Source organism: Argopecten irradians, chromosome 9, assembly GCF_041381155.1.
Source record: "Argopecten irradians isolate NY chromosome 9, Ai_NY, whole genome shotgun sequence".
NCBI lineage: Eukaryota > Metazoa > Mollusca > Bivalvia > Pectinida > Pectinidae > Argopecten > Argopecten irradians.
This window is the reverse complement of record NC_091142.1, coordinates 13,445,804-13,469,661: the sequence shown is the minus strand read 5'-3', so window position 1 is coordinate 13,469,661 and position 23,858 is coordinate 13,445,804. Positions and strand designations below refer to the sequence as shown.

The following is a 23,858-nucleotide window of genomic DNA, read 5'->3' as shown; positions in this document are numbered from 1 at the left end:
TACTTTATAAATAGAATTATCTCCCCTGTCTAACACGTTTCCGGTTTGGGAAAACGAAAGTCGGCTATATATAACTACAAACAACACTGCGAGAAACCAATGAACGTGGACGAGAGTGGGTTAAAACAAACCAAAACTGGCTCGTTAGTATTGGAGTTGTAACATTTCTTAACTTGTTTAATATCTTAAAGATGTTTCATAAAATATCTCTATAAAAAATTTGCACATGGGCGCGATTTGTGAAATAAGACCATGGCATATGTGTTTAGCACGCTTGAAGTCAAAACCCCACCAAGCTTATACACAGATCTATATAGTCTATATAACATAGAATCTATGTATAAGTCTATATTGAGTCTTTGATTTACCAGCGTACTATACACCTATGATAAGACTTACATGCTTGATAGCATTTTTTGAGATAATTATTAATCTGATAATAAGTACTGTACGTTCCACAGGGACTTGTAACGTAGGTTGTGAGAAAGTCTGTTGTGTATACATGTGTACTATAGGCCTATATACTATACTATATAAAAGGACAAGGGAACCAACGGCTCGCTTGGAAGAGGTACACCTGCCTCTACAAAAGTCGCCGGTATTCCGCGTCGAACATGGATAAATATGTATATATTTAATACTAATATATTCTTAAATAAATTTTCGATACGGAAAACACAACTTCAGACACGAAATAATATATTAACATACCTTTATTTCACTATGAACGCGGAAAATGCAGTCAGATTTCCTCACTGTCGTTTTGCTTGTCCACTGAAATCTAGGTTTAAACACGTTTGAGTGGATATTGTGTACCCCATACCCGGACCCTAACTGGAAACCCCATATACACAGTGCCTGTATACTAAAAGCTACAATATTAATGTGGTAACGGTTAAGTAAAACATTAGAGTCTCGACTTAAGTTAGATTCTTCAATTAATGATACGTGTATTTCAAATAAAGGTACTTCTAAGAACCTTAACCATAAAACTTAATTTATACAAAGTCTGGGTACAGAATTCCAGTGCAGTATCGGGTAAGGGCGGGTACACTAAAAAGGTACCCATCATCAATTACAATATGGCGGATTATACGAACAAGAGTCGAGTGCTGGATAAAAAAAGAGTGATTCCTCGCTTAGTTGTTGGATTGGATTAATGAAAGAGTTATCGGAGATAGCCTATTTGTATTTGCAATGGGAAAATATCACCAGAAAGTGAAATGAATGCATACAAAATTTGTTAATTATTAATTAATGTTCCTGCTGCCTTCTTGTTGATACAGTTTCACTAAACTTCTAGTTAATGTGGTTTCGCTGTAGACATTACTTTCTAATTTATATAATAATAATTATAACATGATTACAATGTAGACATTACTGCTAGTTAACAAAGTTTCACAAGACCTATAATTTACTTGTAGTCAACAAGGTTTTACTGTAGACATTCCATGTACGAGTACATTTTTAGGTCATCTGATCATGACCGAAAGGGTCAGGATGACCTATAGTCATTATGCTTTGTCCGTCGTCGTCCACAGTGCACCATCTGCTGTCAGCCGTCTCTCAACTTTTAATTCAAACAGCTTCTTCTCATTTACCAAAAGGCACAGGGTACTGATATTAGGCCTGTAGTCATCCTCGATACTCCAGGGCTTCCGATCACTTACATCTCTACACCCCTGGACTATCTCATAGTAAAACTGGAGGCAACAGAATAGAACAGGTAACTTAGTCATTTGATGTACATCAAAAGAGCCGTATAACGGTACACTGTGGTTGACTCTGTGGCTTTGATGTTAGGCGTCGCTCTCTCTGTAGTTTTCAAATGAAATATTTGCTAGCCTGTGATTGGTCAAATGTTTTCCGCTGAGCTGCCTTCAATTTCGCCATGAGATAGTCCAGGGGTGTAGAGATCGTAAGTGATCGGAAGCCCTGGAGTATCGAGGATGGCCTGAAGTATGCTGGGAAGAAGGGCTACCGATTTTCTTCAAATGAATGATCTTGACCCTCAATGTCAGAGTAGTAAAAAGACTAAAAGCGTTTTAAACGACTTCTTCTCATTAGCGAAGAGGCCCAGGGTACTGATATAAGGCCTGAAGCATGCTGGGATGAAGAACAACCAACTTTATTCAAATGAAAGGCCTTAACCATCATTCAAGGTCACAGGAGTAAAAAAGGCTAAAAGCGTTAAACGACTTCTTCTCATTAATGAAAAGGCCCATGGTACTGATATAAGGCCTGAAGCATGCTGGGATGAAGGGCTACCAAATTTCAAATGAATGGCCTTGACCCTCATTCAAGGTCACAGGGGTCAAAAAGGCTAAAATATTTAAATGAGGTCTTATGAAGAACATAGGGGCTTAGAGGCCTGATATTAAGCCTGTGGCATGATAAGAGGAAGTGGTACCAACAAATGAATGTCTTTGACCTTCATTCAAGGTCACAGGGGTCAAAAGTTTAAGATGCTCCACAGCTGTTAAATAGTATCATTACTTCATTCTATATAGGATATAGTGCGATGGAAGTTTTTGGGGATGCTATTAATTATTTTTCATATTTTTAACTTGAAGTAAAATTATAAGCTCAAACTTTTCAATGGTGGTAATGGTGTAAAGTAAGTAACTTTTGTAATTGATGAAAAATACTAAATCGTCTGCTCCTGTTTTTGATAGTGAAAAAATACCATTTGTCAACGATGGAGCATCTTTAATCAAACATATATATACATGATTAAACATCAAATATTGTTAAAATGATGAGTATAGTTTATGCTCTGTTTCTTTTAATGAATAACTAATGATTCTAGAGACCTGATATTAAAGGCCCACTACCTTTCCGAAACGGCTTTCAATTTTTGAAATGGGAATGTAAAACGAGATCGATAATTTTGTATAGTCGCAAAAGTTATTAACTTACCGTTAATACTACACACGTATCATCACCTTCTGAACAATTTGATTCAAATAAATAAAACGTTAATTTTCATAACGCGGGTCGTCTTATGTTTCCCGCCGTCGTCCTAAATACCGCCTGGTAGTTGACTATCACTGCGCCAGACGGCAAAACAGCGAAATGACTCTCAGCTGTTGTCATATATTACGCAGGAAATCTTGCATATGTTTGGTGTTGTAACCTCATCTTAGGCCATCGATATGTATTTTCTGATGTTATTAATGTTTTTAAATAAACCTTTAAATTTTGCTCCGGAAAGGTAGTGGGCCTTTAAGCATGTAGCATGCTGGAATGAGCACTAGCAAGTTTGTTTAAATGAAAGATCTTGGCCTTCATTTAAGGTCACAGAGGTGAAAAAGGCTAAAATTTTTAAACATACAACTTACTATGTATTACAGTTCTACTCTGTATTTTATTAACAGTCAGATGCCCGTTAAGGCCCATTGGGCCTCTTGTTATTAGTTAACAAAGTTTCGCTGTAGACTTATTACTGTACATGTACATACACAATTTTATTAGTTAAAAAGGTCGCACTGTACTTTACTTGTAACAAGGTTTCATTATACTTTACTTCTTAAGATTTTATTGTCTAGTCTTAGTTTTTTTTATCTATTTCAATTTTGCTTCTTTGAGATAGGTTAAAGCTAATTTTTGTATCTTAATGATAATTAGGTTCCTCTATGATATTATATATGGTGTATTTACAGGTGTATTGTTAAGGTTACTCCGGCAGCCGGGTGTAAAGCTTCCCCGTTCTCGAGCCTTATTTCACACAGAGAGAGACGTGATAGAAGAACTTAAAGACATGAAGCTACAATCTGTTGTTGGCCTGTTATATCAGTATGCATCACCTAAACTAGCCGGAGATTGGGACAATGTAGGGTTACTGGTGGAGCCTTCTGACCCACATGAGGTACAGATACATGTATACAGATTTAACACTTATTTTCATAGCATTAACCAAGGATTTATAATCACTCCTGGGGGTAGAGGCGCAATGTCCTAGGATTTTGAAATGGTAGTCATGATATTCTCAATAGCACTGGTCGTGGATCCAGAGGCATATAGAGGCCTCGTTTAGAATCCATTTATAAATCGTAAAGGAGTGTGTCCAACATGACAGTTCTTTTCAAAAAAAGGAAAGATTTTGTAAAATCAAATCATTAGCTTTTTGAAAGGAACCGTCATGTTGGACTCACTCCTTTACAATTTCTTTGCATTAACCAAGCAAAATATTGTCTTAATATATAAAATTTTAGTCTGCTTAATCTGCCTATAATTTTAGTTTTTTTTTTTTTTTTTTTGCCTAGTCCGTGTATTTTATTTATGTACAGTATAGACTATGTATTAGGCTAAAAACTGATAAAGCCTAATAATGGCAGGTTTAGCAGACTATTAAAAATGACAAACCAATAGTTTATAAAATCCAACCAGTCTATATATAACTACTCAAACAGTATTAGAAAAAAATGTTTATATAGCCAAGTGATGTTGATATACACATGACAATTAATGTTGAAATTGACAATTTGGGAGTCTGACAAAGTTGTCTAATTAAGCAGTTGGTCTTTATACAAAGGTGATTGCTAAGGCAAGAGTCACTATACATGTTGTACACAAGCATTTTAAGTATAAACATAATTATTTGTTTGACATTTATTACCCCCTAGGTGACAAAACTGTTCCTGACCAATGATCTCACCCCTCCTGTGTTGGATGAGGCTATAGAAGAGAAAGCCAACATGATCTTGTCTTACCATCCCCCACTGTTCTCCCCCATAAAGCGCCTCACACAGGTTAACTGGAAAGACCGGGTTATAACAAAATGTATCGAAAATCGGATAGCTGTCTTTTCTCCTCATACTTCCTATGATGCTCTAGAAGGTGGGGTCAACGACTGGCTTATCAGCGCATTCGGTAAGTAATCTAATAAAGTTTGCATATGACAATTAATTTGGATTTGTTTTTAAATTTGACAGCTATGGGACTTATCCTCGTATCATGTGATACCCGATAACGTTTGTGCAGGACTATTGTTTCTATTGGTGTAAGAATGAAGTAAAGAGATAAATATCCCACCTTGACGTCATATCAGCTGGAAGATTACAGAGTTACGTTCCATGACCACTGGAGATACTAGTCCTGACAAATGTTATCAGGTATATCATGTGGTAAAGGAATAAATCCCTGTTTAGTTTCTGTTTAGACACTTTATGTATAATTATATTTGCATATTTCACTTTCTGTAAATATATCCATATGAATCAAAAAGTGGAAACTTTATGTGTGAATAGTTTCATTATACAGTAGAATTCCCTCACTGCAGCAAAAAAAAAAAAAAGAAGAAATTATCCACATTTACTTAAAGATGCTCCACCGCCAACTTCGCTAGCCAAGGGTATTAAGTCTGATTCTCTTCCTACTACCCTTGGCATATCTCACTTCAGAACAGGTGTTTTTGCTTTCAAATTCTGATTGGATGCGGCTAGGTTCAGGCGACCAATGAAAACGCAGCTTTGATTTGTCAACAAAACTGAACTGAAGCGGTAGTATAGTGACCTACATTTGTCAAATGAGGCATCAGGCATGTCCGTCAACTTCAACTCCTAGCGAAATTATATTACTATCTATTTAATCAATTAGATGTTTTATACCAGCTAAATGAACGTCTTGGAGACGTTGCTCTCCAAACAGATTGGAAAGTATGTGCGTGGTTTATGTTTCACAAATTAAACAATTAAAAGATATACTACGATCTCGTTACAAAATTGGACATTGCAGAACTTCTGCATGAAACGCAAAAACTGGTGTCCGAACTCACTAATAAACAAATGACTCACACACATGTTCATCTTTGGTATTTTGAATCTGTCGCAAACAACACGCATGTTTCATGGGGCGCTGCCATTTTTTCAACCATACAACAATGATACAAGCTTTTTGATTGGTTGCTTATTACGTAAAAAGGGGCGCAACTGCGGTGATCCAGCAGGTGGCGCAGTGCGGGACTACCCGTTCTGAAGTCAGATATGCCAAGGGTAAAAGAGTATTGGCTTATACCCTTGGCTAGCGAAGTTGCTCCACCGCTGATAAATGGTATTTTTTCACTATCAAAAACAGGAGCAGACGATTTGGTATTTTTATTCAGTTACGAAAAGTTACTTACTTTACTCCATTTCTACCATTGAAAAGTTTGAGCTTCTAATTTTAAGTAAAGTTTAAAATATAAAAAATATTTAATTGCATCCCGAAAAAATTCCCTGACACTATATCCTATATGGAATGAAGTACTGATTGTGCATGCAGCAAAATCAAAACAAATTATTCTATATTATTTTTTGTGTTAATTAGACATATATACACGATTAAACACCAATTATTGTTCAAATGATGAATATCGTTTATGCTCTGTCGGCGGTGGAGCATCTTTATGTTTTTGTTTTACAATGGATGACATAAAGCATTAAAACATGAATTGATTCTGAATTGAATAATGTGAATTCACAGATTTACAGAACAAATGTCCTATTGAGCCAACTGTAATGCCCAATAAGAAGTTCAGTAAGAAAAGAATCTTCACAGTGCCTGCTGATCTGGCGCCCACACTTGTACAGGGACTTTCAGGCATTAAGGGGACTGTTACCACATCCATAGCCGTGTAAGTCTTCAAGTTGCACAGATTCAGGATAACAATTATTAGTTTAAATAATAGCATATATCAAAATCAGTTTTAATGATGACAGTTTGAGACTATGTCGTTTTGTGTAAGTGTATTATACATGTACCGTATTTGCTGTTATTAGCTGTAATTGTATACAGTATATACAATATGTATTATCAATGTCCCATTTAGTACCCTGAACTTGAACCTATAGTGGTTAAGATGTCCTGACATATTACCACAAGCCCTTCACCTTTGGCCAAAAAAAATAATATGTCTGTTAAAGGTTACCCGACCGACCCTAATTTTTTTACCCCCGACTCCACTTTTCTACACAAAAAGAAAATTAAAAGTCGCGATTTTGATCTCAGACTACGGTTCTGGCCATTATTTAAGAGTGAAAGACACTAACATAAAAAATCCTCCCGACCTACTGACCCTACTTGTTTTGCTAATGTATTCCTAAACAGACAATTTTTGTTTTTGCCTTATGGTAATGAGTTTGAATACAATGTGATGGCAGTTGCCAGGTACCAGTACTGACTGCTGGCTGGTGGTTTTTCTCTGGGTACTCCGACTTTTCTCCACCTTCTAAACCTGGCAATCCTTAAATGACCCTAATGATGTTAATAACCTATTTAAGTACTGCGCTTAAAATCAATCAATCCAAACCAAACACACCTGAACCAGTTACAGGCAATCTATTTCCCTCTTTGTCATAGATTTGAATGGGACTTCAGTAATGTTGAAGGGTAACATACTGCTGACCTTTCAACTTTGGATTCTGGTGTTTGTGGTCCACAGGGGTGGGGGCAAATTCCATGTATACTAGCTAATCTTGTTGATCAACAACAAATTAAGTTGCCACATCCTTATCAATCATACGGTATATTATCAATACATATATGTACATATTGTAATTATTTTTCATTTTGATGCTAATTATATTAATGTATTCTCATTGATTTATCAAAGACTATTACATGTACTGAATAGCCGGTTATTCTTATGGGTGAAATTTTTTGCGATTTTAATTGAAAAAGATGAAATAAAGTTTCAGCATTTTTAAATTTTTGTGATCTAGCTTTAGATATATATGACTCAATCATTACTAAATATTTTAAAATCAAATTTTTGCGATCATAACATTGATCCGAGAAATCACAAAAATATCCTCCTCGCAAAAATAACCATCTATATGATATATTCATATCTTTGATTTTTATTATAAATACAATCATCTACCTTTGATTGTTCTAGTGACCCTGACCTTGTCCTGTTAATACCTTTGTTTGATTGTTCTAGTGACCCTGACCTTGTCCTATTACTACCTTTGTTTGATTGTTCTAGTGACCCTGACCTTGTCCTGTTACTACCTTTGTTTGATTGTTCTAGTGACCCTGACCTTGTCCTGTTACTACCTTTGTTTGATTGTTCTAGTGACCCTGACCTTGTCCTGTTACTACCTTTGTTTGATTGTTCTAGTGACCCTGACCTTGTCCTGTTACTACCTTTGTTTGATTGTTCTAGTGACCCTGACCTTGTCCTGTTACTACCTTTGTTTGATTGTTCTAGTGACCCTGACCTTGTCTTATTACTACCTTTGTTTGATTGTTCTAGTGACCCTGACCTTGTCCTGTTACTACCTTTGTTGATTGTTCTAGTGACCCTGACCTTGTCTTTTACTACCTTTGTTTGATTGTTCTAGTGACCCTGACCTTGTCCAGTTACAACCTTTGTGTGATTGTTCTAGTGACCCGGACCTTGTCTTATTACTACCTTTGTTTGATTGTTCTAGTGACCCTGACCTTGTCCTGTTACTACCTTTGTTTGATTGTTCTAGTGACCCTGACCTTGTCCTGTTACTACCTTTGTGTGATTGTTCTAGTGACCCTGACCTTGTCCTATTACTACCTTTGTGTGATTGTTCTAGTGACCCCGACCTTGTCTTATTACTACCTTTGTTTGATTGTTCTAGTGACCCTGACCTTGTCCTGTTACTACCTTTGTTTGATTGTTCTAGTGACCCTGACCTTGTCCTGTTACTACCTTTGTGTGATTGTTCTAGTGACCCCGACCTTGTCTTATTACTACCTTTGTTTGATTGTTCTAGTGACCCTGACCTTGTCCTGTTACTACCTTTGTTTGATTGTTCTAGTGACCCTGACCTTGTCCTGTTACTACCTTTGTTGGATTTTTTTAGTGACCCTGACCTTGTCCTGTTTCTACCTTTGTTTGATTGTTCTAGTGACCCCGACCTTGTCTTATTACTACCTTTGTTTGATTGCTCTAGTGACCCTGACCTTGTCCTGTTTCTGCCTTTGTTTGATTATTCTAGTAACTCTGACCTAGTCTAGATTGGTTCCTGTTATTACCTTTGTTTTATTGTTCTAGTGAACCTGACCTTGTCCAGATCAGTTTCCTAGGTAACCAGGACAATGCTCCAGATGTGATGGAAGTTATTGGTGACAATGCTCCAGATGTGATGGAAGTTATTGGTGATCACATGAAGGTCATCAAATCCATAGAGTCTTATGACCTTCAGAAGGTACTACAATAGCTGACTATTATCTATATGTATCTATTTAATGTACATGTATATTATTACAACAGACATTTTACCCTGTAGAAATACCTGTATCTCATTGATAATGTCACATTAACCACAATATCTATCATTCCTTTGGGAATTGATAATTTTTATAGGTACTTTGTATATAGGTGCCATTCGTTTACCATTTAATGATTACAATAATGTAATTAACTACTGGGCATTAACCCTACATGAACTCTATTTTAAATCTAGACTATTAATAATTAACCAGTTCTGTATAGCTTTACATGACTGTACTCATTGTTGGACATAAACTGTTAAGTTCTGTATAGCTTTACATGACTGTACTCATTGTTGGACATAAACTGTTAAGTTCTGTATAGTTTTACATGACTGTACTCATTGTTGGACATAAACTGTTAAGTTTTGTATAGTTTTACATGACTGTACTCATTGTTGGACATAAACTGTTAAGTTCTGTATAGTTTTACATGACTGTACTCATTGTTGGACATAAACTGTTAAGTTTTGTATAGTTTTACATGACTGTACTCATTGTTGGACATAAACTGTTAAGTTTTGTATAGTTTTACATGACTGTACTCATTGGTTGACATAAACTGTTAAGTTCTGTATAGCTTTACATGACTGTACTCATTGTTGGACATAAACTGTTAAGTTTTGTATAGTTTTACATGACTGTACTCATTGTTTGACATAAACTGTTAAGTTCTGTATAGTTTTACATGACTGTACTCATTGTTGGACATTAACTGTTAAGTTCTGTATAGCTTTACATGACTGTACTCTTTGGTTGACATAAACTGTTAAGTTCTGTATAGTTTTACATGACTGTACTCATTGTTGGACATAAACTGTTAAGTTCTGTATAGCTTTACATGACTGTACTCATTGTTGGACATAAACTGTTAAGTTCTGTATAGTTTTACATGACTGTACTCATTGTTTGACATAAACTGTTAAGTTTTGTATAGCTTTACATGACTGTACATATGGTTGGACATAAACTGTTAAGTTCTGTATAGCTTTACATGACTGTACTCATTGTTTGACATAAACTGTTAAGTTTTGTATAGTTTTACATGACTGTACTCATTGGTTGACATAAACTGTTAAGTTCTATATAGTTTTACATGACTGTACTCATTGGTTGACATAAACTGTTAAGTTCTGTATAGCTTTACATGACTGTACTCATTGTTGGACATAAACTGTTAAGTTTTGTATAGTTTTACATGACTGTACTTATTGTTGGACATAAATTGTTAAGTTTTGTATAGCTTTACATGACTGTACTCATTGTTGAACATAAACTGTTAAGTTCTGTATAGCTTTACATGACTGTACTCATTGGTTGACATAAACTGTTAAGTTCTGTATAGTTTTACATGACTGTACTCATTGTTGGACATCAAATGTTAAGTTCTGTATAGCTTTACATGACTGTACTCATTGGTTGACATAAACTGTTAAGTTTTGTATAGTTTTACATGACTGTACTCATTGTTGGACAAAAATTGTTAAGTTCTGTATAGTTTTACATGACTGTACTCATTGTTGGACATCAAATGTTAAGTTCTGTATAGCTTTACATGACTGTACTCATTGTTGGACATAAACTGTTAAGTTTTGTATAGTTTTACATGACTGTACTCATTGTTGGACATAATCTGTTAAGTTCTGTATAGTTTTACATGACTGTACTCATTGTTGGACATCAAATGTTAAGTTCTGTATAGTTTTCCATGACTGTACTTATTGTTGGACATCAAATGTTAAGTTCTGTATAGTTTTACATGACTGTACTCATTGTTGGACATCAAATGTTAAGTTCTGTATAGTTTTACATGACTGTACTCATTGTTGGACATAAACTGTTAAGTTTTGTATAGCTTTACATGACTGTACTCATTGTTGGACATAAATTGTTAAGTTATGTATAACTTAACTGTACTCATTGTTGGACATAAACTGTTAAGTTCTGTATAGTTTTACATGACTGTACTCATTGGTTGACATAAACTGTTAAGTTCTGTATAGCTTTACATGACTGTACTCATTGTTGGACATAAACTGTTAAGTTCTGTATAGTTTTACATGACTGTACTCATTGTTGGACATAAATTGTTAAGTTCTGTATAGCTTTACATGACTGTACTCATTGTTGGACATAAACTGTTAAGTTCTGTATAGCTTTACATGACTGTACTCATTGTTGGACATAAACTGTTAAGTTCTGTATAGTTTTACATGACTGTACTCATTGTTGGACATAAATTGTTAAGTTTTGTATAGATTTACATGACTGTACTCATTGGTTGACATAAACTGTTAAGTTCTGTATAGTTTTACATGACTGTACTTATTGTTGGACATAAACTGTTAAGGTCTGTATAGATTTACATGACTGTACTCATTGGTTGACATAAATTGTTAAGTTCTGTATAGATTTACATGACTGTACTCATTGGTTGACATAAACTCTTAAGTTCTGTATAGTTTTACATGACTGTACTTATTGTTGGACATAAACTGTTAAGGTCTGTATAGATTTACATGACTGTACTCATTGGTTGACATAAACTGTTAAGTTTTGTATAGCTTTATATGACTGTACTTATTGTTGGACATAAACTGTAAAGTTTTGTATAGCTTTACATAACTGTACTCATTGTTGGACATAAACTGTTAAGTTTTGTATAGCTGTACATGACTGTACTCATTGGTTGACATAAATTGTTAAGTTTTGTATAGTTTTACATGACTGTACTTATTGTTGGACATAAACTGTTTAGTTCTGTATAGCTTTACATGACTGTACTCATTGTTGGACATAAACTGTTAAGTTCTGTATAGTTTTACACTGTTAAGTTTTGTATAGCTTTACATGACTGTACTTATTGTTGGACATAAACTGTTAAGTTCTGTATAGTTTTACATGACTGTACTCATTGTTGGACATAAACTGTTAAGTTCTGTATAGTTTTACACTGTTAAGTTTTGTATAGCTTTACATGACTGTACTTATTGTTGGACATAAACTGTTAAGTTCTGTATAGCTTTACATGACTGTACTTATTGTTGGACATAAACTGTTAAGTTCTGTATAGCTTTACATGACTGTACTCATTGTTGGACATAAACTGTTAAGTTTTGTATAGCTTTACATGACTGTACTTATTGTTGGACATAAACTGTGTTAAGTTCTGTATAGCTTTACATGACTGTACTTATTGTTGGACATAAACTGTTAAGTTCTGTATAGCTTTACATGACTGTACTCATTGTTGGACATAAACTGTTAAGTTTTGTATAGCTTTACATGACTGTACTCATTGTTGGACATAAACTGTTAAGTTCTGTATAGCTTTACATGACTGTACTCATTGTTGGACATAAATTGTTAAGTTCTGTATAGTTTTACACTGTTAAGTTCTGTATAGCTTTACATGACTGTACTCATTATTGGACATAAACTGTTAAGTTCTGTATAGATTTACATGACTGTACTCATTGTTGGACATAAACTGTTAAGTTCTGTATAGTTTTACATGACTGTACTTATTGTTGGACATAAACTGTTAAGTTCTGTATAGCTTTACATGACTGTACTCATTGTTGGACATAAACTGTTAAGTTTTGTATAGCTTTACATGACTGTACTTATTGTTGGACATAAACTGTTAAGTTCTGTATAGCTTTACATGACTGTACTTATTGTTGAACATAAACTGTTAAGTTCTGTATAGTTTTACACTGTTAAGTTCTGTATAGCTTTACATGACTGAACTCATCGTTGGACATAAACTGTTAAGTTCTGTATAGTTTTACATGACTGTACTCATTGTTGAACATAAACTGTTAAGTTTTGTATAGCTTTACATGACTGTACTTATTGTTGGACATAAACTGTTAAGGTCTGTATAGCTTTACATGACTGTACACATTGGTTGACATAAATTGTTAAGTTTTGTATAGATTTACATGACTGTACTCATTGGTTGACATAAACTGTTAAGTTCTGTATAGTTTTACATGACTGTACTTATTGTTGGACATAAACTGTTAAGTTCTGTATAGATTTACATGACTGTACTCATTGGTTGACATAAATTGTTAAGTTCTGTATAGCTTTACATGACTGTACTCATTGGTTGACATAAACTGTTAAGTTCTGTATAGCTTTACATGACTGTACTTATTGTTGGACATAAACTGTTAAGTTTTGTATAGCTTTACATGACTGTACTCATTGTTGGACATAAACTGTTAAGTTCTGTATAGTTTTACATGACTGTACACATTGGTTGACATAAATTGTTAAGTTTTGTATAGATTTACATGACTGTACTCATTGGTTGACATAAACTGTTAAGTTCTGTATAGTTTTACATGACTGTACTTATTGTTGGACATAAACTGTTAAGTTTTGTATAGCTTTACATGACTGTACTCATTGTTGGACATAAACTGTTAAGTTCTGTATAGCTTTACATGACTGTACTTATTGTTGGACATAAACTGTTAAGTTCTGTATAGCTTTACATGACTGTACTCATTGTTGGACATAAACTGTTAAGTTCTGTATAGTTTTACACTGTTAAGTTTTGTATAGCTTTACATGACTGTACTTATTGTTGGACATAAACTGTTAAGTTCTGTATAGCTTTACATGACTGTACTTATTGTTGGACATAAACTGTTAAGTTTTGTATAGTTTTACATGACTGTACTCATTGTTGGACATAAACTGTTAAGTTCTGTATAGCTTTACATGACTGTACTTATTGTTGGACATAAACTGTTAAGTTTTGTATAGTTTTACATGACTGTACTCATTGTTGGACATAAACTGTTAAGTTCTGTATAGCTTTACATGACTGTACTTATTGTTGGACATAAATTGTTAAGTTTTGTATAGCTTTACATGACTGTACTTATTGTTGGACATAAATTGTTAAGTTCTGTATAGTTTTACATGACTGTACTCATTGGTTGACATAAACTGTTAAGTTTTGTATAGCTTAACATGACTGTACTCATTGGTTGACATAAACTGTTAAGTTCTGTATAGTTTTACATGACTGTACTCATTGGTTGACATAAACTGTTAAGTTCTGTATAGCTTTACATGACTGTACTTATTGTTGGACATAAACTGTTAAGTTCTGTATAGCTTTACATGACTGTACTTATTGTTGAACATAAACTGTTAAGTTCTGTATAGTTTTACATGACTGTACTTATTGTTGAACATAAACTGTTAAGTTCTGTATAGCTTTACATGACTGTACTCATTGTTGGACATAAACTGTTAAGTTCTGTATAGCTTTACATGACTGTACTCATTGTTGGACATAAACTGTTAAGTTCTGTATAGTTTTACATGACTGTACTTATTGTTGGACATAAACTGTTAAGTTCTGTATAGTTTTACATGACTGTACTTATTGTTGGACATAAACTGTTAAGTTCTGTATAGTTTTACATGACTGTACTTATTGTTGGACATAAACTGTTAAGTTCTGTATAGTTTTCCATGACTGTACTTATTGTTGGACATAAACTGTTAAGTTCTGTATAGTTTTACATGACTGTACATATTGTTGGACATAAACTGTTAAGTTCTGTATAGTTTTACATGACTGTACTCATTGTTGTACATAAACTGTTAAGTTCTGTATAGTTTTACATGACTGTACTTATTGTTGGACATAAACTGTTAAGTTCTGTATAGTTTTCCATGACTGTACTCACTGTTGGACATAAACTGTTAAGTTCTGTATAGCTTTACATGACTGTACATATTGTTGGACATAAACTGTTAAGTTCTGTATAGTTTTCCATGACTGTACTCATTATTGGACATAAACTGTTAAGTTCTGTATAGCTTTACATGACTGTACATATTGTTGGACATAAACTGTTAAGTTCTGTATAGTTTTACATGACTGTACATATTGTTGGACATAAACTGTTAAGTTTTGTATAGCTTTACATGACTGTACTTATTGTTGGACATAAACTGTTAAGTTCTGTATAGTTTTACATGACTGTACTCATTGTTGGACATAAACTGTTAAGTTCTGTATAGTTTTACATGACTGTACATATTGTTGGACATAAACTGTTAAGTTCTGTATAGTTTTCCATGACTGTACATATTGTTGGACATAAACTGTTAAGTTCTGTATAGCTTTACATGACTGTACTCATTGTTGGACATAAACTGTTAAGTTCTGTATAGCGTTACATGACTGTACTCATTATTGGACATAAACTGTTAAGTTCTGTATAGCTTTACATGACTGTACTCATTGTTGGACATAAACTGTTAAGTTCTGTATAGTTTTACATGACTGTACTCATTGTTGGACATAAACTGTTAAGTTTTGTATAGTTTTACATGACTGTACTTATTGTTGGACATAAACTGTTAAGTTCTGTATAGTTTTACATGACTGTACTTATTGTTGGACATAAACTGTTAAGTTCTGTATAGTTTTACATGACTGTACTCATTGTTGGACATAAACTGTTAAGTTCTGTATAGTTTTACATGACTGTACTTATTGTTGGACATAAACTGTTAAGTTCTGTATAGTTTTACATGACTGTACTCATTGGTGGACATAAACTGTTAAGTTCTGTATAGTTTTACATGACTGTACTTATTGTTGGACATAAACTGTTAAGTTCTGTATAGTTTTACATGACTGTACTTATTGTTGGACATAAACTGTTAAGTTCTGTATAGTTTTACATGACTGTACTCATTGTTGGACATAAACTGTTAAGTTCTGTATAGTTTTACATGACTGTACTTATTGTTGGACATAAACTGTTAAGTTCTGTATAGTTTTACATGACTGTACTCATTGTTGGACATAAACTGTTAAGTTCTGTATAGCTTTACATGACTGTACTCATTGTTGGACATAAACTGTTAAGTTCTGTATAGCTTTAAATGACTGTACTCATTGGTTGACATAAACTGTTAAGTTCTGTATAGTTTTACACTGTTAAGTTCTGTATAGCTTTACATGACTGTACTTATTGTTGGACATAAACTGTTAAGTTCTGTATAGTTTTACATGACTGTACTCATTGTTGGACATAAACTGTTAAGTTCTGTATAGCTTTACATGACTGTACTTATTGTTGAACATAAACTGTTAAGTTCTGTATAGCTTTACATGACTGTACTCATTGTTGGACATAAATTGTTAAGTTCTGTATAGCTTTACATGACTGAACTCATTGTTGGACATAAACTGTTAAGTTCTGTATAGTTTTACATGACTGTACTTATTGTTGGACATAAACTGTTAAGTTCTGTATAGTTTTACATGACTGTACTCATTGTTGGACATAAACTGTTAAGTTTTGTATAGTTTTACATGACTGTACTTATTGTTGGACATAAACTGTTAAGTTCTGTATAGCTTTACATGACTGTACTTATTGTTGGACATAAACTGTTAAGTTTTGTATAGTTTTGCATGACTGAACTCATCGTTGGACATAAACTGTTAAGTTCTGTATAGTTTTACATGACTGTACTTATTGTTGGACATAAACTGTTAAGTTCTGTATAGCTTTACATGACTGTACTTATTGTTGGACATAAACTGTTAAGTTCTGTATAGTTTTACATGACTGTACTTATTGTTGGACATAAACTGTTAAGTTCTGTATAGTTTTACATGACTGTACTCATTGTTGGACATAAACTGTTAAGTTCTGTATAGTTTTACATGACTGTACATATTGGTTGACATAAACTGTTAAGTTTTGTATAGTTTTACATGACTGTACTCATTGTTGGACATAAACTGTTAAGTTTTGTATAGCTTTACATGACTGTACTCATTGGTTGACATAAACTGTTAAGTTCTGTATAGTTTTACATGACTGTACTTATTGTTGGACATAAACTGTTAAGTTCTGTATAGTTTTACATTATTTTACTCATTTTTGGACATAAACATAACAATACGTTTGGAATATCACATCCTCTTTTGTATCTGTAGGTCGTATGGCCAGGATATGGTATGGGGAGAAAAGGTACCCTAAAAGAGCCTATGACATTAAACGAGGCCGTGTCAGTCGTAAAGAAACATACAAACTTAGAACATGTGCGACTAGCAGCCGCCCCAGGTAAATACATGAAGTCCCGAAATAAATTATTTTATTGCATTCAGATTTTTAACTCATTTACACATGTAATTGTGAATAAATAAACATACAAAATATAGTTTAATACAGTGTAACCTGTCAAAAACTTTCCTTATTTAATCTGGATACTTTTAATTTTATTGCAGTTTTCTTAATTATAGTAAGCAAAACCTGTATCATTAGAAAAGCTGGCTATACTGATTAAATTGTTTGACCCCGTAACATTGAGCTTACATTTGTTTTTATTTGCATATTACAGAGTTATCTGCTCTTGGGGGTAGGTATTGATTTTAACGTCATCTGTTTGCGAGCGTAACGTCATATTTTTCGGAGAAAACGATGTGAAATGAGTTCACAAAATTATGACGCCACAATGGATACCTATACCCACATGGGAGCTAACTCTGTAATATGCAAAGACGGAATACTGTACTACTCAATACATGATCACATGTTGCTAGAGATCTAAATTTTTGTGAGTGGTGACTGACTCATTTCTGTCTTCTACTACCATCAACGTATTACATTATATACAGTCAAATCTCTGTTATTATTGTGATGTCAGTGAAACTTCTAACAATAATCAGAATATTACGATACAATATAACGTGGATGTGGCGCGCTGGTAGAAAGCGCAGGTATGTTTGGCTAGGCGATTGCGTGCTGTAGAGCGTGAGTTGGAGGCCTGGATAGGGCACGAGTCAATACATTGTCATCCTTTGTTAAATTTCTTAAGTTTCTTTGATATGTCTAGTACTTTCATTCATAGAAAAAAATTTGTTCGAGACCATCAAAAGGCTTCAATGTGTTATTAATCACTACCAATACCTTACCACTGTGTTAATTTTGTTACAAAGTTTTATATTACGTTTATTTGCTGTACTGATACCTGTTTATACATCTTGCAGGAGAACCTCAGGTCAGCAGTGTTGCTGTATGTGCTGGGTCGGGCGGGAGCGTCCTTAGAAACGTACCAGCGTCGCTGTATGTAACAGGTGAGATGTCCCATCATGAAGTTCTCCAAGCCGTTTACAACGGGACTAGCGTGATCCTTTGTGACCATAGTAACACAGAACGGGGATACCTTCACATGCTGAGACAGGAACTCAACAAATTATTTAAGGAGAAAATTGACATTGTTATTTCTAAAACAGATCGAGATCCACTGGAAATAGTATAACTTGGTGTAAATCTGTTAGAAATAAAGTAAATAAAAACACATCATACATTTTTCGTCTTGTAACATATATCATAGTAGGTAAAAAGATGGAAAACTAGTAAGTGATCAGTGGTCTGTCATGTTGCAATATATTTTAAATAACACCCTTAGATTATGATTTGGGATTAGACTAGGCTCATCATAGCTGACTAGGTTGCTCATTCGGTAGAGCTTTCGTTTTGAGGTGCTGGGTTCAAATCCAAGCCTTGCTTTTGCATTTTCTCCTCTCCCTCTATATAATTACCCCCATAATCAGCAAGAAACAACCTGTTCTGTCTCATATTCCGTCTTTGCATAGTAGAGTTACCTCCCTTGCAAATAGGTATCCATTGTGACATTATTTTGTGAGCAAAATTCACCCCATTTTCTCAGAAGTGAAATAGATGTACCTACTTGCAAGGGCAGTTAACGCAGAAATATAGGGAAGAGTTCCTTTTGAACCCCTCTCTAGATTTTTAGGCCAAAATAAATTTTTGGTGAGAAAACAAATAAATACTCCTCTTCATTCATTCTCAAATGTATTCAATAAACAAAAACATTCCATATTTATCATTGTAATAATTAAGCAAGATTAATTTCAAAGCTATAGTTTTTAACAGAATATTTTGTCTTTTGATTCGCCAATTGACCCAGTGGTGTAGTGGTTAAGACGATAGACTTCAGAGCCGATGGGAAGTGTTAAGTATGTGGGTTCAAATCTCGCCGATAGATCAAAAAGATTATGTCTGCTTGTTATAAATTTCATATCACCTAACTAAGCAATATGTATGAGTGTTGCATGAATGTGACAAAGGAAAGTAGGTATGCAAATAGTTTTTAAATATTTTTGTCTGGATTTTTAAAATATGTTTTTCTCATTTTAACCTCATTTTTGTGTCGCCTGCTACGCAAGGGCGACACTTAGGTATCACCATGTCGGCATCGGTGTCGGCATCCAGGAAACGGTTTCTGTGCGATAACTTAATTATTTATTGTCCGATTTCAACCAAATTTAGTATACTGCTTTATATCAATGAGATCCCGGATGAGTTCGATAATGGTCAAAATCCAAAATTCAAAATATTTGCAAGAGTTATTTGCAAGAGTTACGGGACTTTAAGATTGTCAAAGCAGATCAATTCATGGTTTCCGGTCAATAACTTTAGTATTTATTGTCCAATTTCAACAAAATTGTATAAGTTGCTTTATATCAATGAGATCTCAGATGATTTCAATAATGGTTGAAATCCGTCAATATTTGCAAGAGTTACGGGACTTTAAAATCGTCAAAACAGATAAATCCATGGTTTCTGCTCAATTACTTTAATATTTATTGTCCAATGTCAACCAAATTTGGGATAGTGCTTTATATCAATGAAATCTTAGATGGGTTCGATACTGGGCAAAATACGTCAATATTTGCAAGAGTTACGGGACTTTAAAATCGTCAAAACATGGTTTCCGCTCAATAACTATAGTATTTATTGTCCGATTTCAACCAAATTTGATGTATTGCTTTATATCAATGATATCTAAGATGGATTCGATACTGGTCAAAATCCATCAATATTTGCAAGAGTTACGTGATTGGATATCTTCACCTAATTATTAACAAGGACATAGTCATTCAGATCCCCCTCCAATGGAGATATCAAAGCTGAAGTAAGTTTGATTGTGGAGACTTATGTGTATGAAAAAAAACAGGAAAAAGGAAGTTGAGCTAAAGAAATATGGAGTATAATTCAAGTAGAGCGGGACTGCAATTGTTGAATCAGGTATACAGCCTTGACATTTATATTAGACTATATACACAAAGATGGGTGGAGTTTTGCAAAGTAACATTTACCATTTACCATGATATTTTCAGCAATGTTTTCATGGTAACGGAAAAAGTGCAAAAAATGAAAACCTTAAAATAGCAAAAGGTACTACTAGACCATAAAAAAAATGTGTCTATGAAGTTTCGAGGAAATGTCTCTGCTGGTTTTAGAGTTATGCTCCGGAAATGATCCTGCCACAAAAATGATATTTTCAGCAATGTTTCTATGGTTACAGAAAAAAGCACAAAAAGTGAAAACCTAAAAATAGCAAAAGGCACTACTAAACCATAAGAACAATGTGTCTATGAAGTTTCATGGAAATATCTCTGCTGGTTTTAGAGTTGTGCTCCGGAAACAATTCTTACACAAAAATCTGCCATTTTCAGCAATGTTTCCATGGTTACAGAAAAAAGTACAAAAAGTGAAAACCTTAAAATAGCAAAAGGCACTACTAGACCATAAGACTAATATGCCTATGGAGTTCCGTGCATATATCTCAACCGGTTTTCCAGTTATGCTGCGGAAACGAACCTGGTACAAAAATATGATATTTTCAGCAATGTTTCCATGGTTACGGAAAAAGTGCAAAAAATGAAAACCTAAAAATAGCAAAAGGCACTACTTGACCATAAGAACAATGTGTCTATAAAGTTTCATGGAAATATCTCTGCTGGTTTTAGAGTTGTGCTCCGGAAACGATTCTTACACAAAAATCTGCCATTTTCAGCAATATTTCCATGGTTACAGAAAAAATGCAAAAAATGAAAACCTAAAAATAGCAAAAGGCACTACTAGACTATAAGACCAATGTGTCTATGAAGTTTCGTGGAACTATCTCTGCTGGTTTTAGAGTTATGCTCCGGAAACGAACCTGGTACAAAAATATGTTTTGGTTTGTTTATTTTTACGTCCTATTAACAGCCAGGGTCATGTAAGGACGTGACAGGTTTGTTGGTGGAGGAAAGCCGGAGTACCCGGAGAAAAACCACCGACCAGCGATCAGTACCTGGCAACTGCCCCACATGGGATTCGAAAAATAGCAAAAGACACTACTAGACTATAAGACCAATGTGTGTATGAAGTTTTGTGGAAATATCTCTACTGGTTTTAGAGTTATGCTCCGGAAACGAACCTGGTACAAAAATATGTTTTGGTTTGTTTATTTTTACGTCCTATTAACAGCCAGGGTCATGTAAGGACGTGACAGGTTTGTTGGTGGAGGAAAGCCGGAGTACCCGGAGAAAAACCACCGACCAGCGATCAGTACCTGGCAACTGCCCCACATGGGATTCGAACCCGGTTCCCAGAGGTGGAGGGCTTGTGGTAATATGTCGGGACATCTTAACCACTCGGCCGTCCACCGCGGGCCCCCACTTATATATGAAAATATGATATTTTCAGCAATCTTTCCATGGTTACTGGAAAAAAATGCAAAAAATGAAAAACCTAAAAATAGCAAAAGACACTACTAGACTATAAGACCAATGTGTGTATGAAGTTTTGTGGAAATATCTCTACTGGTTTTAGAGTTATGCTCCAGAAACCATTCGTACGGACGGACAGACGGGTGGACAGATGGACGGAACCAATTTGTATATCCCCCGCCAACTTCGTTGGGCGGGGGATAACAATATTTTCAACTGTAAATAACTGTTTTTTGTGATGCTTTGCAGGCGACACATCCACTTCCATGGAATTCTTGTTATTGCTATCCCTTAAAAACACTAGACTAAAGCAAGAATAAAATATCTTTGGAGGGGGATTCAAAAGGAACTCTTTCCAAAATATATAATTATAGAATGCTATACACCACTTTAATTTTGCAAGATACAAATTTTCACTTAAAGTTGCGTAAGAGCTTGAACATAAATTGAAATGTTTTGTGAATAATTGTATATATAAAATGTTTACATTTAAATGAATGCATGTTTATCAGTAAGAGCCTCTAGGTCGTTCATTAATTTTTTTCAAAATAACAAAGACATAAACTATTGTATACATAACAAGAGGCCCATGGGCCTTAACGGTCATCTGACTATTAGCACAACACAATGTAGTCGTTTAAAGATTTTAGCATATTTGACCTCTGTGACCTTGAATGAAGATCAAGGTCATTCATTTGAACAAACTTGGTAGCCCTTCATCCCAGCATGTCATAGGCCCAATATCAGGTCTCTAGGCCTCCTAGTTATTCTCAAGAAGTTGATTAAAGATTTTAACCTTTTTGACCCCTGTGACCTTGAATGAAGGTCAAGGTCATTCATTTGAACAAACTTGGTAGCCCTTCATCCCAGCGTGCTGCAGGCCCAATATGAGTATCCTGGGCCTTTTGGTTCTTGAGAAGAAGTTATTTAAAGATTTAAGCCAATTTGACCCCTGTGACCTTGAATGAAGGTCAAGGTCATTCATTTTATCAAACTAGGTAGCCCTTCATCCAAGCATACTGCAAGCTCAATATGAGTATCCTGGGCCTTTTGGTTCTTGAGAAGGTGTCCTTTAAAGATTTAAGCCTTTTTGACCCCTGTGACCTTGAATAAAGGTCAAGTCATTTATTTTAACAAACTTGGTAGCTCTTCATCCCAGCATGCTGCAGGCCCAATATCAGGTCTCTAGGCCTCTTAGTTATTCACAAGAAGTTGTTTAAAGATTTAAGCCTATTTGACCCCTGTGACCTTGCATGAAGATCAAGGTCATTCATTTAAACAAACTTGGTAGCCCTTCATCCCAGCATACTACATGCCCAATATCAGTACCCTGGACCTACTGCTTCTTGAGAAGAAGTTGTTTAAAGATTTTAGCCTTTTTGACCCCTGTGACCTTGAATGAAGTTCAAGGTCATTTTTGAAAGATTTTAGCCTTTTTGACCCCTGTGACCTTGAATGAAGGTCAAGGTCATTCATTTGAACAAACTTGGTAGCCCTTCATCCCAGCATGCTACAGGCCAAATATCAGTACCCTGGGTCTTCTGGGTCTTGAGAAGAAGTTGTTAAAATTTTTTAGCCTTTTTGACCCCTGTGACCTTGAATGGAGGTCAAGGTCATTCATTTGAACAAATATGGTAGCCCTTTATCCCAGCATACTACAAGCCAAATATCAGTACCCTGGGCCTTTCGGTTATTGAGAAGAAGTCGTTTGAATGAAGAGTTTATGCACGGCGCACGACGTCGGACGGTGCATGATGACAAGATGACCTAAAAATTAAGTGGTTTAAGTCCTTATATTGATATTCTGAAGTAAATACGATACATTTCACATATCATTTCCCAAAAGCAGTTAGTTAGTTGGTTAAACAAAGCATACCAAAATTTGTCTTTGACCTTTCACCCCAAAGCCCTGGACCTAATTGACCAACTTTTTTGCTTAATTATAATTTCAAGAGAAAATACAAAGTTTGACCTTGGGATCGTCAACTCAATCATCTGACCATCTTTGTCAAATTTCAGTTTGACCTTTAATCTAAATAGCAATCCA

The 23,858-nt window shown here is 34.7% G+C and overlaps 1 protein-coding gene across 1 annotated transcript; it reads left to right on the top strand.

Moving 5' to 3' along the window:
• Window positions 1-28: 28 nt before the first annotated feature.
• On the top strand, window positions 29-18,590 carry LOC138331535 (NIF3-like protein 1). The gene is made up of 8 exons (XM_069279225.1): window positions 29-143; window positions 3,663-3,868; window positions 4,626-4,872; window positions 6,463-6,613; window positions 9,011-9,085; window positions 9,119-9,164; window positions 17,225-17,351; window positions 18,278-18,590. Exons 2-8 carry the CDS (start codon window positions 3,761-3,763, stop codon window positions 18,547-18,549), a joined length of 1,026 nt encoding a protein of 341 aa, XP_069135326.1. The 5' UTR covers window positions 29-143; window positions 3,663-3,760; the 3' UTR covers window positions 18,550-18,590.
• The last annotated feature ends 5,268 nt before the right edge of the window (window positions 18,591-23,858 follow it).